Consider the following 21,627-nt stretch of genomic DNA (forward strand, 5'->3'; position numbering starts at 1 on the left):
AGGACGAGCTGCTGCCTCAGTCCCTCGCGGGTCGGCTGGAGCGCGGTCGGTGGCACTGGGACACGGCGTTCCCGTGCCAGTGCACTTAGTCCTGGCATGGCAGGGCCTTGGCACAGCTGGGGGTGTGGCAGGAGGAGCTGGGAGCAGGCTCAGCATCCCACTGGGAGGATGCCGGACGTTGCTGCCCGTGGTGCTCTGTAAATGTCAGGGAGGAGAGCGTGAGCGCGCAGCGTCCGAGCGAGGGGGAGCCTGATGAAAAACGATCCAATATAAAAGCTGTTTATTGCTCCCTGCTGAAGGTGCCCTTCCTGGTGACCTTTTGCTGCTGAAATGTCAGGAGAAACGGGCTGGAAGGCTTCCCACTGCTCGGAGTTCGTTGGTGGGGAGTGGGGCCCCTCTATAAAAACAGATGAGAGGTTTGCCATTTCCAGGCTCTGAAATTAGCAGAAATCCATATGAGGTTTTTGTTAAGGGAAGCAGTGTGAGCTCGACACCATTCTGGCAATAGAGCTGGGGCTGGGACTGCTCCACTGAAGGGCTCAGGAGGGCAGGCAGCCCCTCCCAGCACCACTGTGAGAAAGCTTTTAGCAGCGCTGCACATCCCTGCTCTGCTGCCAGGCTGAGGAGTTGTGACGACAGGAGAAAGGGGATTACAGTCATTCTGCCTCTCTGGGTAGCACGAGACTGCAAAATCCTGGATGCCAATAATGTGTTTTTCAAGTCCTCTGGTCTTTTGATGTGTGGTGGCTCAGGGAGCTTTGCAGAGGACACTCAGTTCAGAGCCAGGTTTCCTGATGGAGGCTGAGCAGTCCAAGGTCCCACTTGGTCCCAGGAAAGCCTGTGGGGTGGCTGTGGGGAGGAGAGACCTAGTAGAGATGCCCCAGGAGCAAACTGTGCTGCTAAAACTGGCTCAGTGATGCGTCTGCTCTCTCCCAGACATCTTTTTAGCAGCACTTTCCCCCTCCTTCCCCCCCTGCTTCTCCCCAGGGCTGAGGGCTGCAGTCCCTGTGCTCTGCACAGGAAAGGTTCAGACAGTGACTGGCCCAGTTTCACAGAGGAAACCTGAGGCAGGGAAGGGGACTAAGCACATTCTGCAAATCCTGACTTAGTATCTAAAGCAAAAACTGTCACCCCAGCTCCCAAAACAAAGTTCAGGTGCTTCAAAATCCCCATGCATGGAAAGAGAGAATGGGGAAAGCAGGAAAGCAGGAGCTTGCTGGGCTCTGTGGCAGCTGAACAGCTGGAAACAGCTGGAAACAGCTGAGCCACAGGAGCACAGTCCCTGTCCCATGCTTTGCTGCACTGGGGGCTGCAGTCCTGCTTGAAAAGAAGCCAGAAAGCAACAGCTAAGTGTGTGCAAGGCAGCGTGGTTTGTGAGGAAGAGATTTGGTATGCATGCTCTGACTACCCATGGCCATGGATGGAGACGGATGTGGTGTCCTTGTCTGTTGGAAGAAGTAGGCACCAAAAATCAATCAAGTGTCTGTTTAGTCATAGGCACGTATTTCTCTCTTTCAAATTGATCCATCTGTCTGATCTCAGGCACACCAGGAGTGATCAGCACAGAGGATGCATTATTTAGGGCAATAAATAGGAGTGATGAGGAAAAATGAAGAAAGTGAAAAATTAGACTTAATAATAGGAAAAAGGATAAGGTTGTTATGCTGTGGAATATATTTTAAGGCATAATCCCACTCTGGTGGACTGGGATAAATAACATTCTCCATCTCGAATGAATTTCTCCAGATTTGCCTCTTTTCTCCTCTCTTTGGCAGCTCGTGGACTACAGAGTGGAGTTCAGCAAGTGGTGGGTGGCAGAATTCAAGACGATCAAGTTTCCTTCTCAGGGCACAGTCTTTGACTTTTACATTGATCCGGAAACAAAGAAGTTTGAGCCTTGGTCTAAACTTATTCCCCAGTTTGAATTCGATCCAGAGATGCCACTGCAGGTGGGTGCCCCTGGCAGGCTGCTGGGCTGGAGGAGGTGCTGTGTTTTAGTGTTTCAGTGAAGCCTGGTGAAAGGTCAGGCACTGATGGAATTCCCCGTGGGATACAACTCAATTCCCCATCTTTTTTGCTGTGCTTTGACTGTAACAGCACAACGTCCATCCATCTTCCAAAAAGCAGGGGCAGGGAGCTGCTGTGCCCAGGGTGCAGAGAGAAGAAGCGAGACAGAGCAGGGACAAAGCCTCTGAGACACCATGGCACGTTGTCACTCTGCGTGGCTGCAAGTAGAGATGGGTTTATGTTTGGGCCAGAAAAAGAGTTCCTCAGGTAGTGAATGGTGGTTGCCAGTTGTCTGTCCTTTCAGAAGCACCACAGGGAGCAGGTGACTTGTGAAAATCGTCACCGTTTTAGCGAGGTGTGAGTTTGTGGGAAGATCCAGACGCTGCTCCCAGGGCTTCACCGGGAAGGATGGACTTGAACGTCTGGCAGCAGCAGATCGTTCCTTCCCGAGGGGTCACCTTACCCATTCCTGGCTCTCCCAGGAGGTGGCTGTGGGGTGCTGGCAGGGCTTGGGGACACTCACCTGGTTGCTGTGTCCCCCAGGCCTGCCTGGTGCCCACGGCCGAGACGGTTCGGGTGAGGTTCCTCGTGGCCAGGCTGCTGCAGCGCCGGCGCCCCGTGCTGCTGGTGGGCACTGCTGGCACGGGCAAGTCGGTGCTGCTGGGGGACACGCTCTGCTCCCTGGACACCGACAGGTACCTGGTGAAGAAGGTCCCCCTGAACTACTACACCACCTCTGCCATGCTGCAAGGTAAGCTGCTGGCTGGCTCTTAAACTGCACCGGGGTTGGACACCAGGAGGAATTTCTTCACAGAAGGGGTGGCTGGGCACTGGGATGGGCTGCCCAGGGAGGTGGCGGAGTCACCGTCCCTGGAGGTGTTTAATGAAGCCTGGATGTGGCACTCAGTGCCGTGGGCTGGGTGACAAGGTGGTGATGGGTCACAGGTTGGACTCGATGACCTCAAAGGTCTTTTCCAGCCTGGTTAATTCTGGGATTCTGTGACAGTCCTGGGGCATCCATTGGGGTTTGGAGTGGGATGTGCTCAAGGAAAGACCGTGGGTGAGCTGCCCGTGCCGTTTGTGGGCACACCCACGACCCCACCGCGAAACTCCGCTCAGCAGAGCCCTGGTTTTGTGGAGATGCCATCTTGCAACGTGAGCATTTGCATTCTTAACCCCACCACTCTGTTTCAGGGCTGTGCCAAAGCCCAGGCTTCAATCTGCTGCAATTTTTTCGGCTTGTGTTTGACTTGAAGTGTGTCTCTAACATGCTGGAATTTAAGCCTGTGCTGAATAGGATGGGTTTCTTGAAGAGGATCCAAACTGTCCTCAGGGTGCAATGATGGGAATTGCATCCCAATTAGCAGTGAGGATGGTGCTAATGGATATGTGCAGGCTGGAAGCCAGGGCTGGTTCCTGGGGCTGTCCTCCTGTCCTGCCACAGCCCAGCGTGGCCCCTGGAGCAGGTCCCACACCCCCTCCCCAGGAGCACAGAGCTTGCTGACTTGGGGGGCTCAGACCCCCAAGGAATTCCCAGCCCCAGGGAAGTCCATGAGAATATCACTGATGAGGATTTTTAAACATCAGTGAAAAATTAAGCTTGAGACTGAGGTCAGGTCAGTTTTTCTGTGTAGTCTCTTCAGAGATGAAGAAAAAGCAGGAATTTCTTGAAAGGTGTCTCATTTTGGAATGGTGTCCAATGAGAGAGAAAATAATTTGACATTTATGTATTAACCACTAACGAAGCAACCTGGTTTTGTTTTGAGTTGAATTACAGCTGCGAGTCACTATGAACCAAATTGCTTCCTTTATGCAGCTGGGTTTAACCTAAATGTTCTGAAATCACAGAAAATTCTGAGTTGGAAGGGATCCACAGTGATCATCAAGTCCAGCTCTTAAGGATATGGCCCCTCTGGGAGTGAAATCCACAACCTTGGCATTATGAGCACCATGTTCTGACCAACTGAGCTCTTCTCCTACTTCCCCAGAGCAGCTGTGGCTGCCCCTGGATCCCTGGCAGTGCCCAAGGCCAGGTTAGACGGGGCTTGGAGCAGCCTGGGACAGTGGGAGGTGTCCCTGCCATGGCAGGAGATGAGCTTTGAGGTCCCTTCCAACCCAACCCATTCTGAGATTCTATGAAGCCCTGGGCAGACCAGGAATTAACCTTCCCTCTTTGGGTTGTTCCTGGCTGAGTGGTGCCAGCTGAGAACATGAGTGTCCCTGGCTTCATCCCTGCTTTGCCAGGCTCCCAGCACTGCAAACATTTTCAGGAAGGTTTTGCAGTTTAAAATTGCTCTCTGAGGCCGATCTGCTCGCAGAGGAGTGACAGCACAGCCCCAACCCATGCTCTGGGGCCACGCTGTGGGGCCACATCTGCTCTCTGGGGCAGGCTGGGAGGCTTCCTGGACTTGCTGGTGCCGCTGCACACAGCAAATCATTTGAGCCCTTTGTCCTTCAAGCAGAAAATGGGTAAAACCTCCCCTTCTGGCCAATCTCACAGCCATGGGCAGCGTGATGGTTGCAACCTCCCTTTTCCCCCTCCTCCTGGGGTAGGAAGTGCCCTTGGTTGGGGAGGGGGCTGAGCTGTGTGTGCTCAGCTGCCTGGGGGGACCCTGGTGTCCCCCAGCTGCCCAGGTGAGTGTGAGCAGGTGTGGGGCAGGTACAGGGTGTCCCTGTTGCTCTGAGCTCCGGGCTGAGCCCGCCCCTTCCTCCTCTGCAGAGCCCAGCACGTCTTCATCGCAGGGCAGTGTGATTTATGCTGCTTGGCATCCTTCCCTACTGCTCATTTTTTAGTTAATTTGCCCCATTTTGTGGAGTTTGTCAGTTGGCTGCTTTTTTTCTTCCCCACCAGGTGCCTCTTTTGATTTGTAAAATGGGAATCCGAAGCAGTTTGGGATTTTAATTTTTATTAACTTTAGAAAGAGCCGACCTGAAAGCCAGGAATTCTTAGTCGAGGTGCCTGTGGGGACAGAGATTTTTAAAGTTCAGAGCTGCACTCTTTAGGGGAAGCACAGGGACGTGGTTCAAACCATCCTTGTGGGCCTGTGGCTTACAGAATTTTATGTGGATAGGGGTTCAAAGGAGCCAGACTCTCTGTGCCCAAACCTGGGCACAGTTTGGGGATTTTCTTTGGTGTATTGTGACCAAATCCCTCTTCCTGTGGAGCCTGGACCTCTGGTGTGCTGCTTCCTGCCCTCTTGGACCTCTGCTCCTCCATCAGCTGTAGCCCTGCCCTCATTCCACACCTTCCCACTCCAGATCTTCCTTGAGAAAATGACAATAAATGTTGTTTTTTTGGGGTTGGGTAACGTTTCCCCCTTGGCCATCAGGGTGAGAGGATCACACTTGCCCAGTCTGGTGTGCAGTGAGTGTTTGAGGGGCTGTGTCAGGAGCTCAGAGCAGGGACCCTTCAGGATTATTGTGGGATAGGCTTTGAATTAAAATGCAACTTCCACAAATATGTCACTTCATCCCCAGTAATTGCATTTCACTGTGATGAATCTCCCGCATCCTTGTTTAACCTCGAAAAGGGCTGATTCTGTATGTTAATTAAGGCCTAATTAAATTTAAATTAAATGCTTATTTGAAACACTTAATTTGACTTGCTACCAGAAATTTCAAATATTGTGGTTTTATTGAAGGGGGAGAGAGATTCCACTGAGGGAAAATCCATCATTTTTCTCAGCACAATTCATGCCTTTGTGCAGAAGTGTCTGTGGCAAGAAAACAGCTGAGTTCTTCGTGGGTAACCAGCCTGTCTGCAGGGCACCCAAGCAGGAAACAAATGGGGCTTTGCAAGAGTTGTAGTCTGAAAAAAAAAAAAAGGGAATATAAATTTTCCTTAATAACTTTCACCCTTGATAAGGAATGGCTGAAGTGTGCATTTGCACCAATTTTTTATCAAAATTCCCAGTTGTCCCTGCTTGCAAAGGACTGCTCCTTGCTGTGCAGCTGCTTTCAGGGCTGGTGATAGCCCCACACTGTGCCAGGGAAACAAATTCTGCCTCCACCTCCAGGAGCACTGGGAGCACTGGGGAGTGAGGATGGTCTCCAAGAAAGCCCCTGGCATCCAAATCATCCCAGGATCCAGGCAGGGAAAAGCTGCTGCTGTTTGCTGTGCCCCTTTCTAAGGCAGGAAAGGTTGCTCAGGCTGCAGTGAAAGGAATCAATAAGCTATAAAACATTTTGTGCAGCAGTGTGGGGTGATTTGCATTAAATATCACTCCAGCATTGTAAATATTCCCAAAATGCTACAGTCTCGAGCAACACGTTGCCTCAGCCGTCTGTTAAAACAAATGGGAATTTTCCAGAGCTTCCCAAAGAGATTTTCTCTCCGTGCTCTCCCTTACTCGTGTGGGATCCCGTTTAAAACTGGGTGGGGATGGGACAGCTCGCGTTGGAATTGAGCCTTGTTGGGTTATCTGGAGGTTTGGGTGGTGGTGGGGAGAGGATCAGGGGACTTGGAGGTGTTTGGGGCTGTTCAGTCTGGTCACAGAGTCCATGAGGTTGGAAAAGCCCTCCCAGACCATCGAGTCCAAGCTCACCCACCCTGTCTCCAGCCCAGAGTGCCATGTTCAGGAATTCCTTGGACACCTCCAGGGATGGGCACTCCAAACCTCCCTGGGCAGCCCCTGCCAAGGCCTGAGCACCCTTTCCATGCAGAAATTCCTCCTGGTGTCCAACCTGAGCCTCCCCTGACAGGATAAGAGGGGATGGCTTCCCACTGCCAGAGGGCAGGGATGGATGGGATATTGGGCAGGAATTGTTCCCTGTGAGGGTGCCAGGCCCTGGCACAGGGTGCCCAGAGCAGCTGGGGCTGCCCCTGGATCCCTGGCAGTGCCCAAGGCCAGGCTGGACATTGGGGCTTGGAGCAGCCTGGGACAGTGGGAGGTGTCCCTGCCCATGGCAGGGGTGGAGCTGGATGGGCTTTGAGGTCCCTTCCAACCCAACCCATTCTGAGATTCTACGATTCTCTTTGGTGCATTTGAACAGATAATATTATTTTGATTGTTCTGAAGTTGTCCAGGCCCTCAACCCACTCTTTTCCTTTGTCTAAAAGATGTAAAAAATGCATTTTCTTTCACAAAATTTCTTTGCTCATGGGCTTTGTGCTCCAGCATTTCCTTGGCTCCACCCCGGTGCTGAGCCACTGCTGTCCCTGCTCGGGGACACAGGCAGCCTGGAGGACTCACTGTGCTGTGCTAGGGATCAGGATAATCTCAGCCAGGAGGACTGAGTTTAAACAAACACGCAGGAGGGGTGCAAAAGGCTTTCTCGTGCATGACAAGCTTGTGTTTGCTCTGAGGCAGACCTGGCTTGTAGCAGTTTGCTGTGTTTTGTTTGCAAGGAGGCATTGAAAACTTGGTGATTTGGGTTGAGTCGGACCAAAAATCTGCCCAAGGGGGCTCTGCAGGGCTCCCAGGCAGGGTGTGGGGACAGCCACCATCCTGTCAGCTCGAGACAGGGCCCCTGGCATGGGAACAGCCCCTGTCCTGCTGGGGAGCAGCGTCCTGTGCCAAGAGCAGCTCTGCCTTCCTAAAAAGCCCTGAACATCCCAGGTGGAGCTGAGAGGGCTGGGCTGAGCAATCCTCTCCTGTCACTCCTGCCCCTACAGGTGTGCTGGAGAAGCCTCTGGACAAAAAGGCTGGCAGGAACTACGGCCCTCCAGGCACCAAGAGGCTCGTGTACTTCATCGACGACCTGAACATGCCTGAGGTGGACGCCTACGGGACCGTGCAGCCCCACACGCTGCTCAGGCAGCACCTGGACTATGGCCACTGGTAGGAGCCTGCTGGGGCTGGGCTGAGACCCTTTTGGGAATGGGGTTTGAGGTGAAGTCACAGCGCAGAGCCCTCCTCCCATCCCGTGTTGGAGCTGGCTGGGAGGCTCTGGGTGAACACTGTGCAGCCTGGGGTGTCCCATGTCCCCAGCAAACACTCCCTGCCTGGCTGAGCATGGAGGGAGGCCATGGAGTGCCCCTGCTGTGTGAGCTCCTGATGCTGTTTTCAGTCAGGCAGCAACAAACAGTCGGTCTGCAGGCAGAGGTAATTTGTAGGAAAAGCAGCGGCAGTGTTTTGGAAGGAGATTGGAGTGTCTTACAGCACTGCTGGGACAGGGATGCTCACAGCCCTCCCACGGGAAAAGCAAGGCAGAGCCACAGAGCCATTCCCAGTCTCCTCAGCCGTGTGTGTGCCTGGACTTGAGCCAAAGCTTCCCAGCCGTGGGGACAGCGGGGCGGAAGCAGAAATTCAGGGCTAGGGGTGTTGGGGTGTTGGGGAGGTTGGGCAAAAAGAGGGCTCTGGGTGTGTGTGTGAGCAATGCCCCGTGGTGGGGGACACCTTGTGTCCCCTGTCCCCTCCTGGGCAGGTCCAGGCTCCCTGCCCCGCTCTCAGCAGCACCTCTGTGCTGTTGCACCCCTCAGCACGGCGGGTGCAGCTCAGCCCAGGGTGCTGAGGAGGGACAGGGGCACAGCTCCTGTCCCCTCAGGCTGCCGCGGCCCCAGCAGTGATCTCGGGGCTCTGCTGCACCCCAGCAGCCGCCCATCCTTCCCTGCAGGCAGCCTGCCCCCACCCCAGGCTGGTCCAAACCAGAGTGATTCCTGTGATTTCCCACAATTTCTGTGCTGGGTCTGACCCGAGAGCTCTGCTCAGCACTTGTTGCCAGCTGGTGGGATGTCCCCCAGGAGCAGGGCCCTGTGTGCTGGGCCATGTGCAGACATGCAGCAGTCTCTGCCCCCGGAGAGGGGCAGAGTGTGACCCCCAGAAGCCACAAGGGTCCTGGCAGCCCACAGACACGCTCAAGGCACAGCAGTGGTGGCTGCCCTGGCTGGAGTCACCGTCTGTGGCTTTTGCTGTGCCCCCAGGTACGACAGGAGCAGGCTGTCCCTGAAGGAGATCAGCAATGTGCAGTACGTGTCCTGCATGAACCCCACTGCGGGGAGCTTCACCATCAACCCCCGGCTCCAGGTAAAGCCCTGCGCCACGGCAGGCACGGCCCTGCCCTGATTTTGGGTGGATTGTTGAGGTTCAAGGCTCCAGGAGAGCCTGTGGCAGATCCTGCTGTCATTCAATCAGTGGGAACAGCACGGATCTGTGCAGTGACTGGAATTCCTGATGGAGAGGCAGCAGATTTGCTGCCTTCCTCCCTTCTTTGTGTTTCCTCTCCTTTTGCTGCTCAGTGGGAGGAAGAAGTCACAAGTTCCCAGCCAGCTGGACGCGACTCTCAGGAAAAGTGGTTCAGACAGGCAGATTTTACCTTCCTCTTGCTGGTGTTTCCTGCTGGACCATGGTTTGTGGAAGTCTTTTGGTGGTCAGGCATTGGAACTTGCTGCCCAGGGAAGTGGTGGAGTCACCAACCCTGGAAGTGTTCAAAAATGAGTAGATGTGGCACCTCACAGTATGGTTTGGGATTTGTTCAAAGGTTGGACTTGATGATCTTGGAGGTCTTTTCTAACCTTACCCATTCTATGTTCCCTTTCTTTGCGAGTTCCAAATCAGCAAAAGGTCTTCTGGGAGGTGGCACCTGCTCCTTCCACAGACAGGACTGAGCTTTACCGGGGCTCAGTGGGGCCTCCAGACCTTCCAGCTCTTCAGTGGACTGAGCTTCCCTAGTGAAATGCCATCGAAAACCCCTTGTTCAGCCAGCAGAAGGTGTCACCTGCCAGCTGTCCTCTGTGGGGAATTGGAAGGGGGAGATGGTTCTGGTGGACTGCAAGTCATGGGATTGTAGAGCATCCCAGGTTGGAAGGGACCTTGAAGGATCATCTGGGACAACCTTTCCTGGGAAGTGGAAGATTATTTAGTGCTGTGTCCAGCCACAGCAGGTCCTCCAAAGGGCACTGGCCTGGGAGGTGGTTGCCCATCTCTCTGACCTTTCCGTGTCTCACTTTCTCTTCCTCAGCGTCACTTCTGTGTCTTCGCCCTCTCCAACCCTGATCAGGAGGCCTTGTCCAGGATCTACAGCACCATCTTAGTGCAGCACCTGGCCAGTGGGAATTTCACAGAGCCTGTGCAAAAATCAGCCCAGCAGCTCATTGCCCTGGCCCTGGGGCTGCATCGGAAGGTGGCTGCCACTTTCCTGCCCACAGCTGTCAAGTTCCACTACGTTTTCAACCTCAGAGACTTCTCCAATATCTTCCAAGTAAGTGCAGCTCCTGTCCTGTGGCACTTGGAGTTTGTCCTGATGTCACAGGCAGCTGGTGAGCCAAACACAGTGTCCCACCCAGTAATGACACAGCAGGGGTGTCCCCTGAGCAAAGGGGGTGACCTTGGGCCATTCCCCAGCTCCTGGTTGGTTTTGAATGCATTCCAGAGCCATCACCCGTGACTTTGGGGGAAGATCAGTCAAAAGCTTATTTACTTTCCAGCCTCCTCTGGCCAGTGGGGAGGGGTGCACAGTTCCAGAAGGAGGTGCAGATTTTGAGGGGTTTGAAGTGTCCTCTGGCTGGAAAAGGGACCAACTGGAGGGAGCTTTGCGCTGCTGACCTCAGCCCTTCATGCAGTGGCTGTTGTGAGTGTGGTGGAGCTGGGCTTGTCCCGGGGAGCCCCACCCCACTCGTGTGAGTGTGGGGGTCGATGGCACCACCCCACCAGCCAGGGAAGCTCCAATTGCATGGGGCAGGTGGTGGATTCTCTGGGCTGCTGGCCCTGAGCAGAGGAGAGGAGAGCAGTAACTGGTTCAGCTGCTGTGCCACAGCCAGGACAGTTTGGTGGCTGTGCCAGTGTGTCCTCTCAGGTGCTCAGCATTGTGAGTGCAGGATGGCATTTAAAGAGCTGGTAAATCAATCCAAACCAGCTTTGATTTTACCACTGAAACTGAATTACCAGCCGCTGCACCAAAGGGAACTTGTTCAGCTTCAGAAGTGGTTTTTTCTGTCCTCAACGAGATTTTGTTTTTCTGTTTTCCCCAGCAGTCTCATGCTCTGAAGCAGCTGGTGTTCCTGCTCAAGAGCCTTTCAGAGTTTCAGGCTGATTAATACAATTTGATAAATTCCTCAGCAGCCAAACCAAGGGTCAGCACCATAGCCTGTTCTAAACCCCCAGCTGGTGATTTGTCACTGTCCTTGTTAACATCTCTTTCACAAAGTAGGTGCCTGGAAGTTCAGTGCCTTGTGCCTGCCCATCAGACAGGAGCTGGAGGAATGACAGGACAGGGAAAGCCAGGAACAGGACCTTGAACAAGTGAATAACTCCACAGTGTCAGGAGGAGTCAGGCCTGTCACTTGCGCTCAGCTGAGCACCAGCAGCTCCGACGTGAGATGTGGGTCATGTTAAATCCTGCCTCCCAGTTAAGCTGGGCTTTGAGAGAACAGGAGCATTTCAATGGGAAGCTTTAATTGGGTTGGGGGGTAATAGAAACCATCCTGCCAGATCCCAGTGCTGGGCCAGAGGGCAGTGACAGGAATGCTCCTCCTCCTCTATTCAAGAGATTCTCCATGCTCTTTTTTTGTTTGTATCTCTTCAGTGTTGGCCCCAGCTCCATCCCAGATGCAGTGATCCGCAGCCACATGTCCCTCGTGCTTTTGGGGTGTGGGGGTCTTTAGACTAAAGGGATTTTAGAGGCATTGAGTGATTTTGAATTCTGTTTTAACCAGTTTGGGATCTGATGCGTTTCTCCTTCCTCTCTTTGAGTTGTCAGCTTTTCTCACCATTTTTTTTTTTCCTGGAATAAATAAAATAATTTGACAGCTGTAATGACAAATGTGAAACCCAAACAATCTGAGCCATGGACCAGTGAGCTGAGAGGGCCTGCTTTACATTGCTGTCAATGCATTAAATATTTAATGTATAAATAATTAGATGTTAGGAATAAAAGCTGTCTGTTTAATTCATACCATTGAAAACCCTGTGTGCTGTTAATAGGCTTAGTATAGGCGACACCTCTTTGAAATATAATCCTTTTATGCATTTTAATAGAGTTCATGGTAAACACACTGTGCTAAGCAGACAGCAACTGATACTTCCTGCAGGCAGAATGCACCTAATTAGAATTAATTGATTAAAAAACAAAAAGACGCCAATAACATTTACAAACTATTTTTCCTTCTTGACAAAGCACCCACGGGGTGCATGGGGTTGGATGGACAAACTGGACATCTGGGCTGGTGCCTGGCTCTGAAGGGTCCCACCTGCTGAGAGCAGGACCCCAGCCCGGCCAGGGGAGGCTGGGTGGGGGATCAAAATGGGTGTAATGAGTGTAAACCTTCAAGGGAATGTGGGAAACAGGCATTCCCACCAGGGGTGTGGGCAGCAGGTTGAGGGAGGTGATTCCACCCCTCTGTGCTCCTTCATGAGACCCCACCTGAAACACTTGTCCAGCTCGGGGGTCCCAGCACAGGGAGGAGCTGGAGCTGCTGGAGGGAGTCCAGAGGAGGCTCCAGGATGAGCAGAGGGATGGAGCAGCTCTGCTGGGAGGAAAGGCTGGGAGAATTGGCTTTGTTCAGCCTGAGGATTGCTCTGAAGTGACCTTACTGTGGCCTTCCAGTGCCTGAAGGGGGGCTCCAAGAGAGCTGGAGAGGGACTTTGGACGAGGGATGGAGTGACAGGACACAGGGAATGGCTTCCCACTGCCAGAGAGTAGGTTTAGATGGGCTATTGGGAAGGAATTCCTCCCTGTGATGGTGGTGAGGCTGTGGCACAGGTTTTCCAGAGCAGCTGTGGCTGCCCCATCCCTGGAAGTGTCCAAGGCCAGGTTGGACACCTGCTCTGGTGGAAGGTGTCCCTGCCCATGGCAGGGGGAGGATGGAATGGTCTTTAAGGTCCCTTCCAACCCAAATCATTCTGGGTTGAGAAGCAGCTTTGGGAGTTCTGGGTCAACAGGACACATTCCCTTGGGTGTTTGGTGTGGGTTTGCCCAGAACCTGGGTGCAGGTTGCTGTGAGGGGGACTCAGCACACTGGGTGCTGGGCTTGGGTCCCTCAGGGTCAAGCCTGGGTTTCCTGACTGTCCTTGCTCTCCACAGGGCCTTCTGTTCTCTACCCCTGAATGTCTGAAGCAACCCCAGGACCTGGTGAAGCTCTACCTGCACGAGTCAGAGCGGGTGTACCGGGATAGGATGGTTGAGGAAATGGATTACGACACTTTTCATAAAATCCAGCGGGAGATGGTGAAGAAGTGCTACGACGTAAGCGTTGAGGGCTGCTGAGCTCTAGTGCTGATGGCAACAGAACAGAGTGGGCTTATTGGAAGGGAAGTCAGTACTGGGGATTTTCCTTTCCTACTCTTTCTCTCCTGTACCTCTTTCCCCTTTTCCACATGCAGGTGCAACTGTGTGGACGTAAAAATGCTGTTCCCTGGGGAGGTGGCTCAGAGCTGCAGTGGGTTTTCCTGTGTTTGTTCTGTACTATTTTGTTCTCTTTTACAGGACATTGAGGACACTTTAGAGCAGGCCAAACGCATGAATATTTACTGCCATTTTGCCAAAGGCCTCGGGGAACCTGGCTATAGGCCAGTTCCAACCTGGCAGGAGCTGAACCAGATCCTCGTGGAAGCCTTGGACAACTACAACGAAGTCAACGCTGCCATGAACCTGGTGCTGTTTGAGGATGCCATGTGCCACGTGTAAGGGGCTCTTCTGTCTTCATGCTCCCACCATTTCTCTGTGCAGATTGTTTGGTGGAGTTTCCCGGGGGATGGAGGGAGATGGGCTGAGGCCAATCATTTGTAGTTCAACAGGGCCAAGTGCCAGGTCCTGCTCTTGGGGCACAACAACCCCATGGAACACTCCAGGCTGAGGCAGAGTGGCTGGAAGGCTGGAAAAGGCTGTGGGGGTGCTGATGACAGCCGTGGGGTGGCAGCAGGGCCAGGGCAGTGCCCGTCCCCTGTGCTGGCACTGCTGGGGCACCTCCAGTGCCGAGGACAGCTCTGGGACACTCAGGACAAGAAGGACATGGAGGGGCTGGAGCGTGTCCAGGGCAGAGAACGGAGCTGGGAAGGGGCTGGAGCCCCAGGAGAGGCTGAGGGAGCTGGAAAGGGGCTGAGCCTGGAGCAAAGGAGGCTCAGGGGGGACCTTGTGGCTCTGCACAAGTCCCTGACAGGAGGGGGCAGCCGGGGGGGTCGGGCTCTGCTGGCAGGGAACAGGGACAGGAGGAGAGGGAACGGCCTCAGGCTGGGCCAGGGGAGGTTTAGATTGGGTATTAGGGAAAATTTCTCCACTGAAAGGGTTGTCCAGCTCTGGCACAGCTGCCCAGGGAAGTGGTGGAGTCCCCACCCCTGGAAATGTTCAAAAAACACGTGGCCAGGACACCTGAGGATGTGGTTTAGTCGTGACCATGATGGACAGTTGGACACAATGATCTTTCCCAACCCTGAGGATTCCATGATTCTGGGAGAACTACAGCTGTGGAGCTGGGGGGGAGCCAACGTTTCACCTGCCCAGGTGTTGTGTCCAGCACAAACACTGCGCTGCTCCAAACTGGTGTTTGGAAGGAATGTCCCAAACTCTGGGGCTTCCAGCCAGAGGCTCTGCCTGCTGGTGGTTTTTTGGTCTGGTTGCTGTCATGAAACCTTTCGCCCTTGGAGCTCTGCATGTGGCACAAATATTTATCAGATGTGACATTCAGGTGCTTTATTGTCTTCCCTTGCCAGCCAGGGTGTACTGGGGTTTCCCTAAATGCTGACAGCTGGTTTAGAGCCACATTTACACAGGCCCTTAGTGGGATTTTCCTCTGTATGAAGTACTGTGTGCATTTAGGCTACTCCTTTTAAAGGGTGCAGGCATTTAGACTGCTTTGATCCTCTGGAAAACCTGCTTGCATGGAGATGCCTGGAGGTGCAGATGGATTCCAGCTGGAAATTGGACATGTGGGACTATATGAAAATAAGCTTCCCACTGATCATTATGAAGCTGTTTACGTGCCTTGGGGGGGGACCTCCAGCTCTCACACCCAGCCTGGAGAAATCCCAGCAGAGACAGAGTCACTTCTGGGTGCTGAAATGCAGAGCTGGCCTTGGGTGGCTTCAGGAGATGGAGCTACCCTGGCAATCAGAGTTTGAGCTGATTCTGTATGGAAACCTTGTCCCAGGAGGTGCAGATTTGGGGCTCTAAGCTGGAAGGAAGCCCCTGAGCTGGTGCACACCAGGGTGGGTGGTTTCAATTCTCATTAATATATATATATATTTATTTTTTAAGATACATATATATATAAAGTTATATATATATACTTTTTTATATATAATTTAATATATATATACATACATATACAGGAGTAGCATTTACACACACACACGTGTGTGTGTATATATATATATATACACACACACACACACATATATATATATATATATATATATATACAAAATTGGTCTGTTCCAAGTGCTCCCAACCCGTGTTGTTGGCCACTGGGCTGGGCAAATTTTCCCTGACAGTCTGGGTGTTCCCTCCTCTATCCATAGGTCCCATGAAACCTGCTGTCCATGCGTGTTTCTGCTTGCATTGCCTGCAGAATGGTCACAGGAATACTGACCCTGTGCTCCTCTTGCTCTTGCAAATCGGGATTTGCAATTGGAATTTACAAAACACGGCCCTGCCCTTCCAGTTCACACTGAGAATAACAAGGAAAGCAAGGTTTGGGTATCCAGCACAACTTCCCAATTTCACTGGAGCTGAGTGAATCCCGTTCATTGCATTTGGAAATTGCATTTGGCTGAAATACACAACTCCCTCCATCTCAACCAGCTTCTGACTATCAGCTTGAATTTGCTGAAGGTTTTCAGTTGGGAGCAAAAATAGAAGAAAAGAAGACATTTGATGACTTAATATATGTAGGGCCATGGGGGATGCCTGTCAGTCACCTCATCCAGGGCTGTGTCACAGCACGGAGCCCTGGGGAGCACATCAAGGCAGGGACCACGGGCAGAGCTGGCCTGGGGAACTCGAAGCAGGAATGCTAAAGTTCTCCTCACAGACTGGATTGTTTTTACAGAAATAATTTCACAGAAATTAGTAAATGATTAAGTTATAAAATTATAAAAAGATCAGTCAGAGTCTGTGCATAGATTATAAAATACTGGAGTGGTAATAAAGCAGTGCAGTGTTTCTCACAGTATTACTTGAAAAATAATGAGATTTATCTAGGAAAATAGTGAAGGGAGCTGAATAAAAGCTGTGGAGAGGGGAACGGGGCTTGTATTTCAGTCCCAGGACAGTGGGGGTTCCACAGGTGGGATCCTCTGAACCCCCCTCACCTGGGGGGCAACACGTGGGGGTGGCAGCATTTGCTTAAAGAGGATAAAAGGGAGGCAGACAGAATTCACTGTAGGATCTCAGACAGGACAGGTGAGCAGACCTGGGAAGCAACAGCAAGTTCATTGTGAGAGTGAGAAAATCTCACTCTTAGGTGGTGGTGGTGTGGATAACTAAGGAATACAGATTGTTTTCTGGGTAGGTTTGTGCCATTCCAGCCATGTGTGAATGTGCTGTGGTGCAGAGCAGAGCTCCTCACCTGTGCACGAATCCCAGATGCCTTGAGAAGAGAGGCCTTTCCTGGGGAGGGGGATCAGAGCCTTGAATTTTGCTCTCAGTTCTTGCATATCAATGTCCTTTTCCCCTTGCCCTCCCTGAAAAGATACCCAGGCCTTCACTTGAACATTGTTCTGTCCAGCAGGACTTGGCAGGTGGAAAAAAACTGGGCACATTTTGAATTGCCACCAGAGTGGGGATTTTTTTCGTCAGCACCATCCTCTGGACAGATCTCAGCAGAGACGCGCATCGATTGCTACCACATCTCCGAGACCGACATTCTTCATCCCGCTCAGAATACAATTTCTTAGTGAATAAAATATGTATGGAAAAGCAGTGGGCAGAGAAATAGGAAAACACTCTTACTAATGAGAGATTTTGTATGCTTCAATTTAGCTGCCGCATCAACCGCATCCTGGAGGCGCCCCGGGGGAACGCGCTCCTGGTCGGCGTGGGCGGCACCGGGAAGCAGAGCCTGACCCGCCTGGCAGCCTTCCTCAGCTCCCTGGAGGTCTTCCAGATCACCCTGAGGAAAGGATACGGCGTCCCTGACCTCAAGGTGGGAGACTTGAAAGGCTCAGGTGGAGGGGAAGGAAGTAAAAATCAGAACTCGCCCTGGAAACTTGTTGAATATTGAGAGACAGAATGGAGGAGGATGACCGTGAGCCCAGGTGTGCCCAGGAGGGCAAGAGGCCAATGGCACCCGGGATGTGCCAGCCCTGGCTGGCAACAGGGCCAGGGCAGTGCCCGTCCCCTGTGCTGGCACTGCTGGGGCACCTCCAGTGCCGAGGACAGCTCTGGGACACTCAGGACAAGAAGGACATGGAGGGGCTGGAGCGTGTCCAGGGCAGGGAACGGAGCTGGGAAGGGTCTGGAGCCCCAGGAGAGGCTGAGGGAGCTGGGAAAGGGGCTGAGCCTGGAGCAAAGGAGGCTCAGGGGGGACCTTGTGGCTCTGCACAAGTCCCTGACAGGAGGGGGCAGCCGGGGGGGTCGGGCTCTGCTGGCAGGGAACAGGGACAGGAGGAGAGGGAACGGCCTCAGGCTGGGCCAGGGGAGGTTTAGATTGGGTATTGGGGAATATTTCTTTACTGAAAGGGCTGTCCAGCCCTGGCACAGCTGCCAAGGGAAGTGGTGAAGTGCCAGTCCCTGCAGGGATTTAAAAGCCGTGTGGATGTAGCACCTGGGGACACGGGTTAGGGGTGGCCCTGGCCACTCTGGGGGAACAGGTGGACACGATGACCTTAGAGGGCTCTTCCAAACGGAATGATTCTGTGATCCTGAGGTACTGAAACACTCCAGGCACCACATGATGCCGTGGAGAGGAGCAAATGCCTTGCTGGAGTGTGTCTGCACAGGGGTGCAGCCAGAGCTGGGGTCTCCTGGCAGTGCTCCGAGCTGGCCAGGCCTGAGAACACCCCAGCCCAGCCCTGAGTGTCAGCCCTCGGCTGTGCTGATGTTCTCAGTGACTGGGCAAGTTCTGAATTTTCCCATTGCTGGGTTTGGCTTTGCAGCATGTAGCTGTAAGCCCTCCTGGTTCCCCACCTGCAGGCAGACCTGGCAAACCTGTACCTGAAGGCTGGGCTGAAGAGCGTGGGCTCCGTGTTCCTGCTGAGCGACGCGCAGGTGGCGGACGAGCAGTTCCTGGTGCTGGTGAACGACTTCCTGGCATCAGGTACAGCCCTCGTGCTCTGCTTTCTCCTCTCCCCCTCTGCAGTGGAGTTTTGCTCCTGGTAGCACCTGGAATTTTGGGGCAAAGGATGAAATGAGCTGGAAGTTGCATGGGTGGAGCGCTCGAGTAAAAGCGGTGCCCAGGCCTCCCTGGGGAGGGACACTCCATCAGCTGGGACATTTCTTGTCTTTCCCTCGTGTCTTGTACCCGTTTTTCCATATGTCTTGGGATTCTGCACATAGCTGCTAAGGGACAAGTCTGCTGGGATATTGCAGCTGAGGACAGAGCCAAAGGAATGTATCACAGGTGAGGAGTTTCACCGGGGGATCTCGTGCATCCACCTCTTGAATTAAGGTTGTTTCTGGACACTGGGTTTGACTGGAGTATCTGCGAGCTGGAGGATGAAGCAAAGCCACGGGGTGGCTGTGTCAGTGTGTGTCACCTGGCTGCTTATCCCACGCCAGTCCCTTCTCTGTTGTTTTTCCAGATGCATTGGGGTTTTTGAGTTGCTGCTCACCCAAAGCATTGCAGGGCACTCGGTGTCCGTGCCAGCGCTCTGTTTTGTGGTGTGTGTGGATGAGCATCCCTGTGTGCCGCGGTTCCCAAGCCCCTGGGGGTGCAGGCTGTGTCACCAGGACCACGGAGGACACCTGGAGTGGGCATGTCCCCATTTTCCCTGGCAGATCCCTGCCACTGCCTCCCTGCCACTTTCTGCCTTGTGAATCGGGTGGGGAAGGCACCAGCTGGGTCAGGTCCCTGCAGGGATGGGGAGAGGTGACGAATCAGCAGCACAACTGTTTGTGAGTAGCTCCAGAGGTGTGGCTGTACATTGGTGGCCAGATGGCTTCAGCAGCACACAAGCTCTGATGCTCTCCCATCTGAATCAGCTGTGATGATTTTGTAATCAGGAGCAAGGACAAGGTTTGATGTGGAGGGTGGGGAGGAGTTCCCACCAGCTCCTACATGTGGTGCAGATGCACAGACACCTGGTAACTGAAGGTGAAGTTCAGGAGAGAGCTGAGGTTCTTCAGCCTGGAGAAGAGAAGCTCTGGGGAGACCTCAGAGCCCCTTGGAGCCTAAAGGGGCTCCAAGAGAGCTGGAGAGGGACTTGGGACAAAGGTCTGAAGTGACAGGATAAGAGACAATCCTTCCCTGTGAGGGTGGGAGGCCCTGGCACAGAGTGCCCAGAGGAGCTGTGGCTGCCCCTGGATCCCTGGAAGTGTCCAAGGCCAGGGTGGACAGGGCTTGGAGCAACCTGGGATAGTGGAAGGTGTCTTTCTTACTTGTTTCTCTTGTTATCATCATCTAGAACAAAATATGTTCTAATCTTTTTGATAAATGAGCAGATTTCTGATGAGTGTATTTCCCTAAGTGATTTGTGCTCATATTGAAAGTATCTGACTCAGTAATGATGATTTTAATCAAATCAGAAGCCAGAAAGGAAGTGAATATGTGATAAATTAAGGAAACAATAATAAAAAAAAAAGAAGTTGGTTGGGTGCATTTTTGGCAGTCAGCTGCTTAACTAGTAAATTTTAAAAGTTTTTACAAGATTTTTAACTTTTAAAATGTTTTGGTGATCTGAGAGTTATTTGGCCACTGCTGGAAATGGCCCTGAACAGCTGCAAAAACTTTTCATGTAATTAATGCATTTGCAAAACTACAATGATTTTTTATCACTTATGGCATATTAGGGATTTGAATGTTTCTTTTGTAATCTAATTAGATTGCAGAGCTAAAAAAAAAAAAGGGGTTTTCTGTACTTTGACTCTATTCTATGTTCCCTTCCCTTGTGTTTCATAAGGATGTTTGCTCTCAGGGGTGTTTATTTTTCAGCACAATGACCTTCTGTGCCCCTTTGCTGCTTCTGGGGCCCGGGGGTGCCTGCTGCAGTGGTTTTACCTGAGGAAGGGACTTCCCTGAGCCCCTGGAGAGGGAGGCAGCAGCTTCCCTTTGCTCTAAGACTCCGATGACATCCAGACCCGTAAACCCAAATGTGTCCCCTTCTCCTAGGGGAAATCCCGGATCTCTTCCCTGATGATGAAGTGGAAAACATCATCAGCAGCATGAGGAATGAAGTCAGAGGCCGGGGGCTGGTGGACTCCAGGGAGAATTGCTGGAGGTTTTTCATCGAGCGCGTTCGGCGGCAGCTGAAGGTGAGGTGGAGCAGGAGGGGCTGGTGCCGAATGATTTTTTGCCTTTCTCCTTTTGTATATTCTCTGTGTTCTTTACACACACCTTTGTAGCCTATTATTGCATTAGTAGCTGGTCCCAGTACTTCTCCCAACTTTTTCCCTAGGCAGAAACACAAAACCCATTCCAGAGCCCCAAGCCCCAGGGGGTACAAGGTGCCTCTCCTATCTTGGTTCTTTTTGGGAGCCAAGGCCAAAAACAGCTCTTCGAGACACATTTTTGTGAACAAAGTTTAGTTTCCATCTGAGGGGGGAGGATTTAGAGAGGGGGGAAATTCTCTCACCTCTTAGGTCTCTAATTGGTGATTTTTGTCAAATATGCCAATTTGCTAAACTTACAGAACTCTATTCACCCCAGGTGGGGGTGGGCATTGTGTGGACATTTTCCATGTCTGCCCCTGGAGGCCTCCAATAAAGACCAGCCTTTCTGCTGCCTCCTGGACTAATATTATCTCCAAAGTGTGGTGTTTTATTTCCAGGTTCTTGAAGGCATCAGGGTTGGTGCTCCCCATCCACCCTGGTGCAGGTGTGTGGGGTGGACATGCTCTGGGCTGCCCCGTGGGGAGGTTGGGCTGCAGCTCTCAGGGGTGTTTATTTTTCAGCACAATGACCTTCTGTGCCCCTTTGCTGCTTCTGGGGCCCGGGGGTGCCTGCTGCAGTGCTTTTACCTGAGGAAGGGACTTCCCTGAGCCCAGGGTTTGCTGCCTGGTGCTGGCATGAAGGTGCACTCAAGTGCGGGACACACCGTCTGTGTCATCACCCGGGGGCCTTTAGACAGCACAAGTGATCCAGCACAGAGGCTGCTGTAGCTGGTGGGGTGGGATCCTCCCTGGGAAGGGGCTGCTGGAGCCCGAGATGGGCTGCAGGGGCAGATCCCAGCCCTGCTCCTCCTTCCCTGCCCTCGTGTGCCCCGCAGGTCGCGCTGTGCCTGTCCCCCGTGGGCCCCAAGCTGCGCCTCCGCAGCCGCAGGTTCCCGGCCCTGGTCAGCTGCACCACCCTCGACTGCTTCCAGCCGTGGCCCCGGGAGGCCCTGGAGTCCGTCAGCCTCCGCTTCCTGCGGGACATGGACACCCTGCAGGTGAGCAGCCAGCACGGTTCCTGCCAGAGGACCCTGGGGACAGGGCTGGCCACAGCCAGGAGTGGCTCCGTGTCTCACACCAGGTGGGCACTGCTGAAAGGAGGGTGAGGTTGCCCTCCAATGTGAGAGATTGGTTACGTGAAAAGGGACATATAGATTCGGGATATACAGATTCTTTGCAGCTTACTGATCTGAGAAGCTGGCTACGTGAGAACGGGCACATA

The 21,627-nt window shown here is 52.9% G+C and overlaps 1 protein-coding gene across 4 annotated transcripts in view; it reads left to right on the forward strand.

Annotated features, from left to right (window-relative positions):
- The window catches only part of DNAH9 (dynein axonemal heavy chain 9), a 148,550-nt gene that overhangs the window by 40,402 nt on the left and 86,521 nt on the right, over positions 1-21,627 (forward strand). For all 4 annotated transcript variants that reach the window (XM_048323778.1, XM_048323779.1, XM_048323781.1 and 1 more), the window contains 11 exons: positions 1,776-1,949; positions 2,551-2,758; positions 7,622-7,787; positions 8,870-8,972; positions 9,907-10,146; positions 12,967-13,128; positions 13,369-13,565; positions 16,861-17,023; positions 18,013-18,136; positions 20,147-20,289; positions 21,242-21,403. In XM_048323778.1, coding sequence (XP_048179735.1) covers positions 1,776-1,949; positions 2,551-2,758; positions 7,622-7,787; positions 8,870-8,972; positions 9,907-10,146; positions 12,967-13,128; positions 13,369-13,565; positions 16,861-17,023; positions 18,013-18,136; positions 20,147-20,289; positions 21,242-21,403 — 1,842 coding nt within the window. The remainder of the gene's footprint in view (positions 1-1,775; positions 1,950-2,550; positions 2,759-7,621; positions 7,788-8,869; positions 8,973-9,906; positions 10,147-12,966; positions 13,129-13,368; positions 13,566-16,860; positions 17,024-18,012; positions 18,137-20,146; positions 20,290-21,241; positions 21,404-21,627) is intronic.

Source organism: Corvus hawaiiensis, chromosome 19 (assembly GCF_020740725.1).
Source record: "Corvus hawaiiensis isolate bCorHaw1 chromosome 19, bCorHaw1.pri.cur, whole genome shotgun sequence".
Classification (NCBI taxonomy): Eukaryota; Metazoa; Chordata; class Aves; order Passeriformes; family Corvidae; genus Corvus; species Corvus hawaiiensis.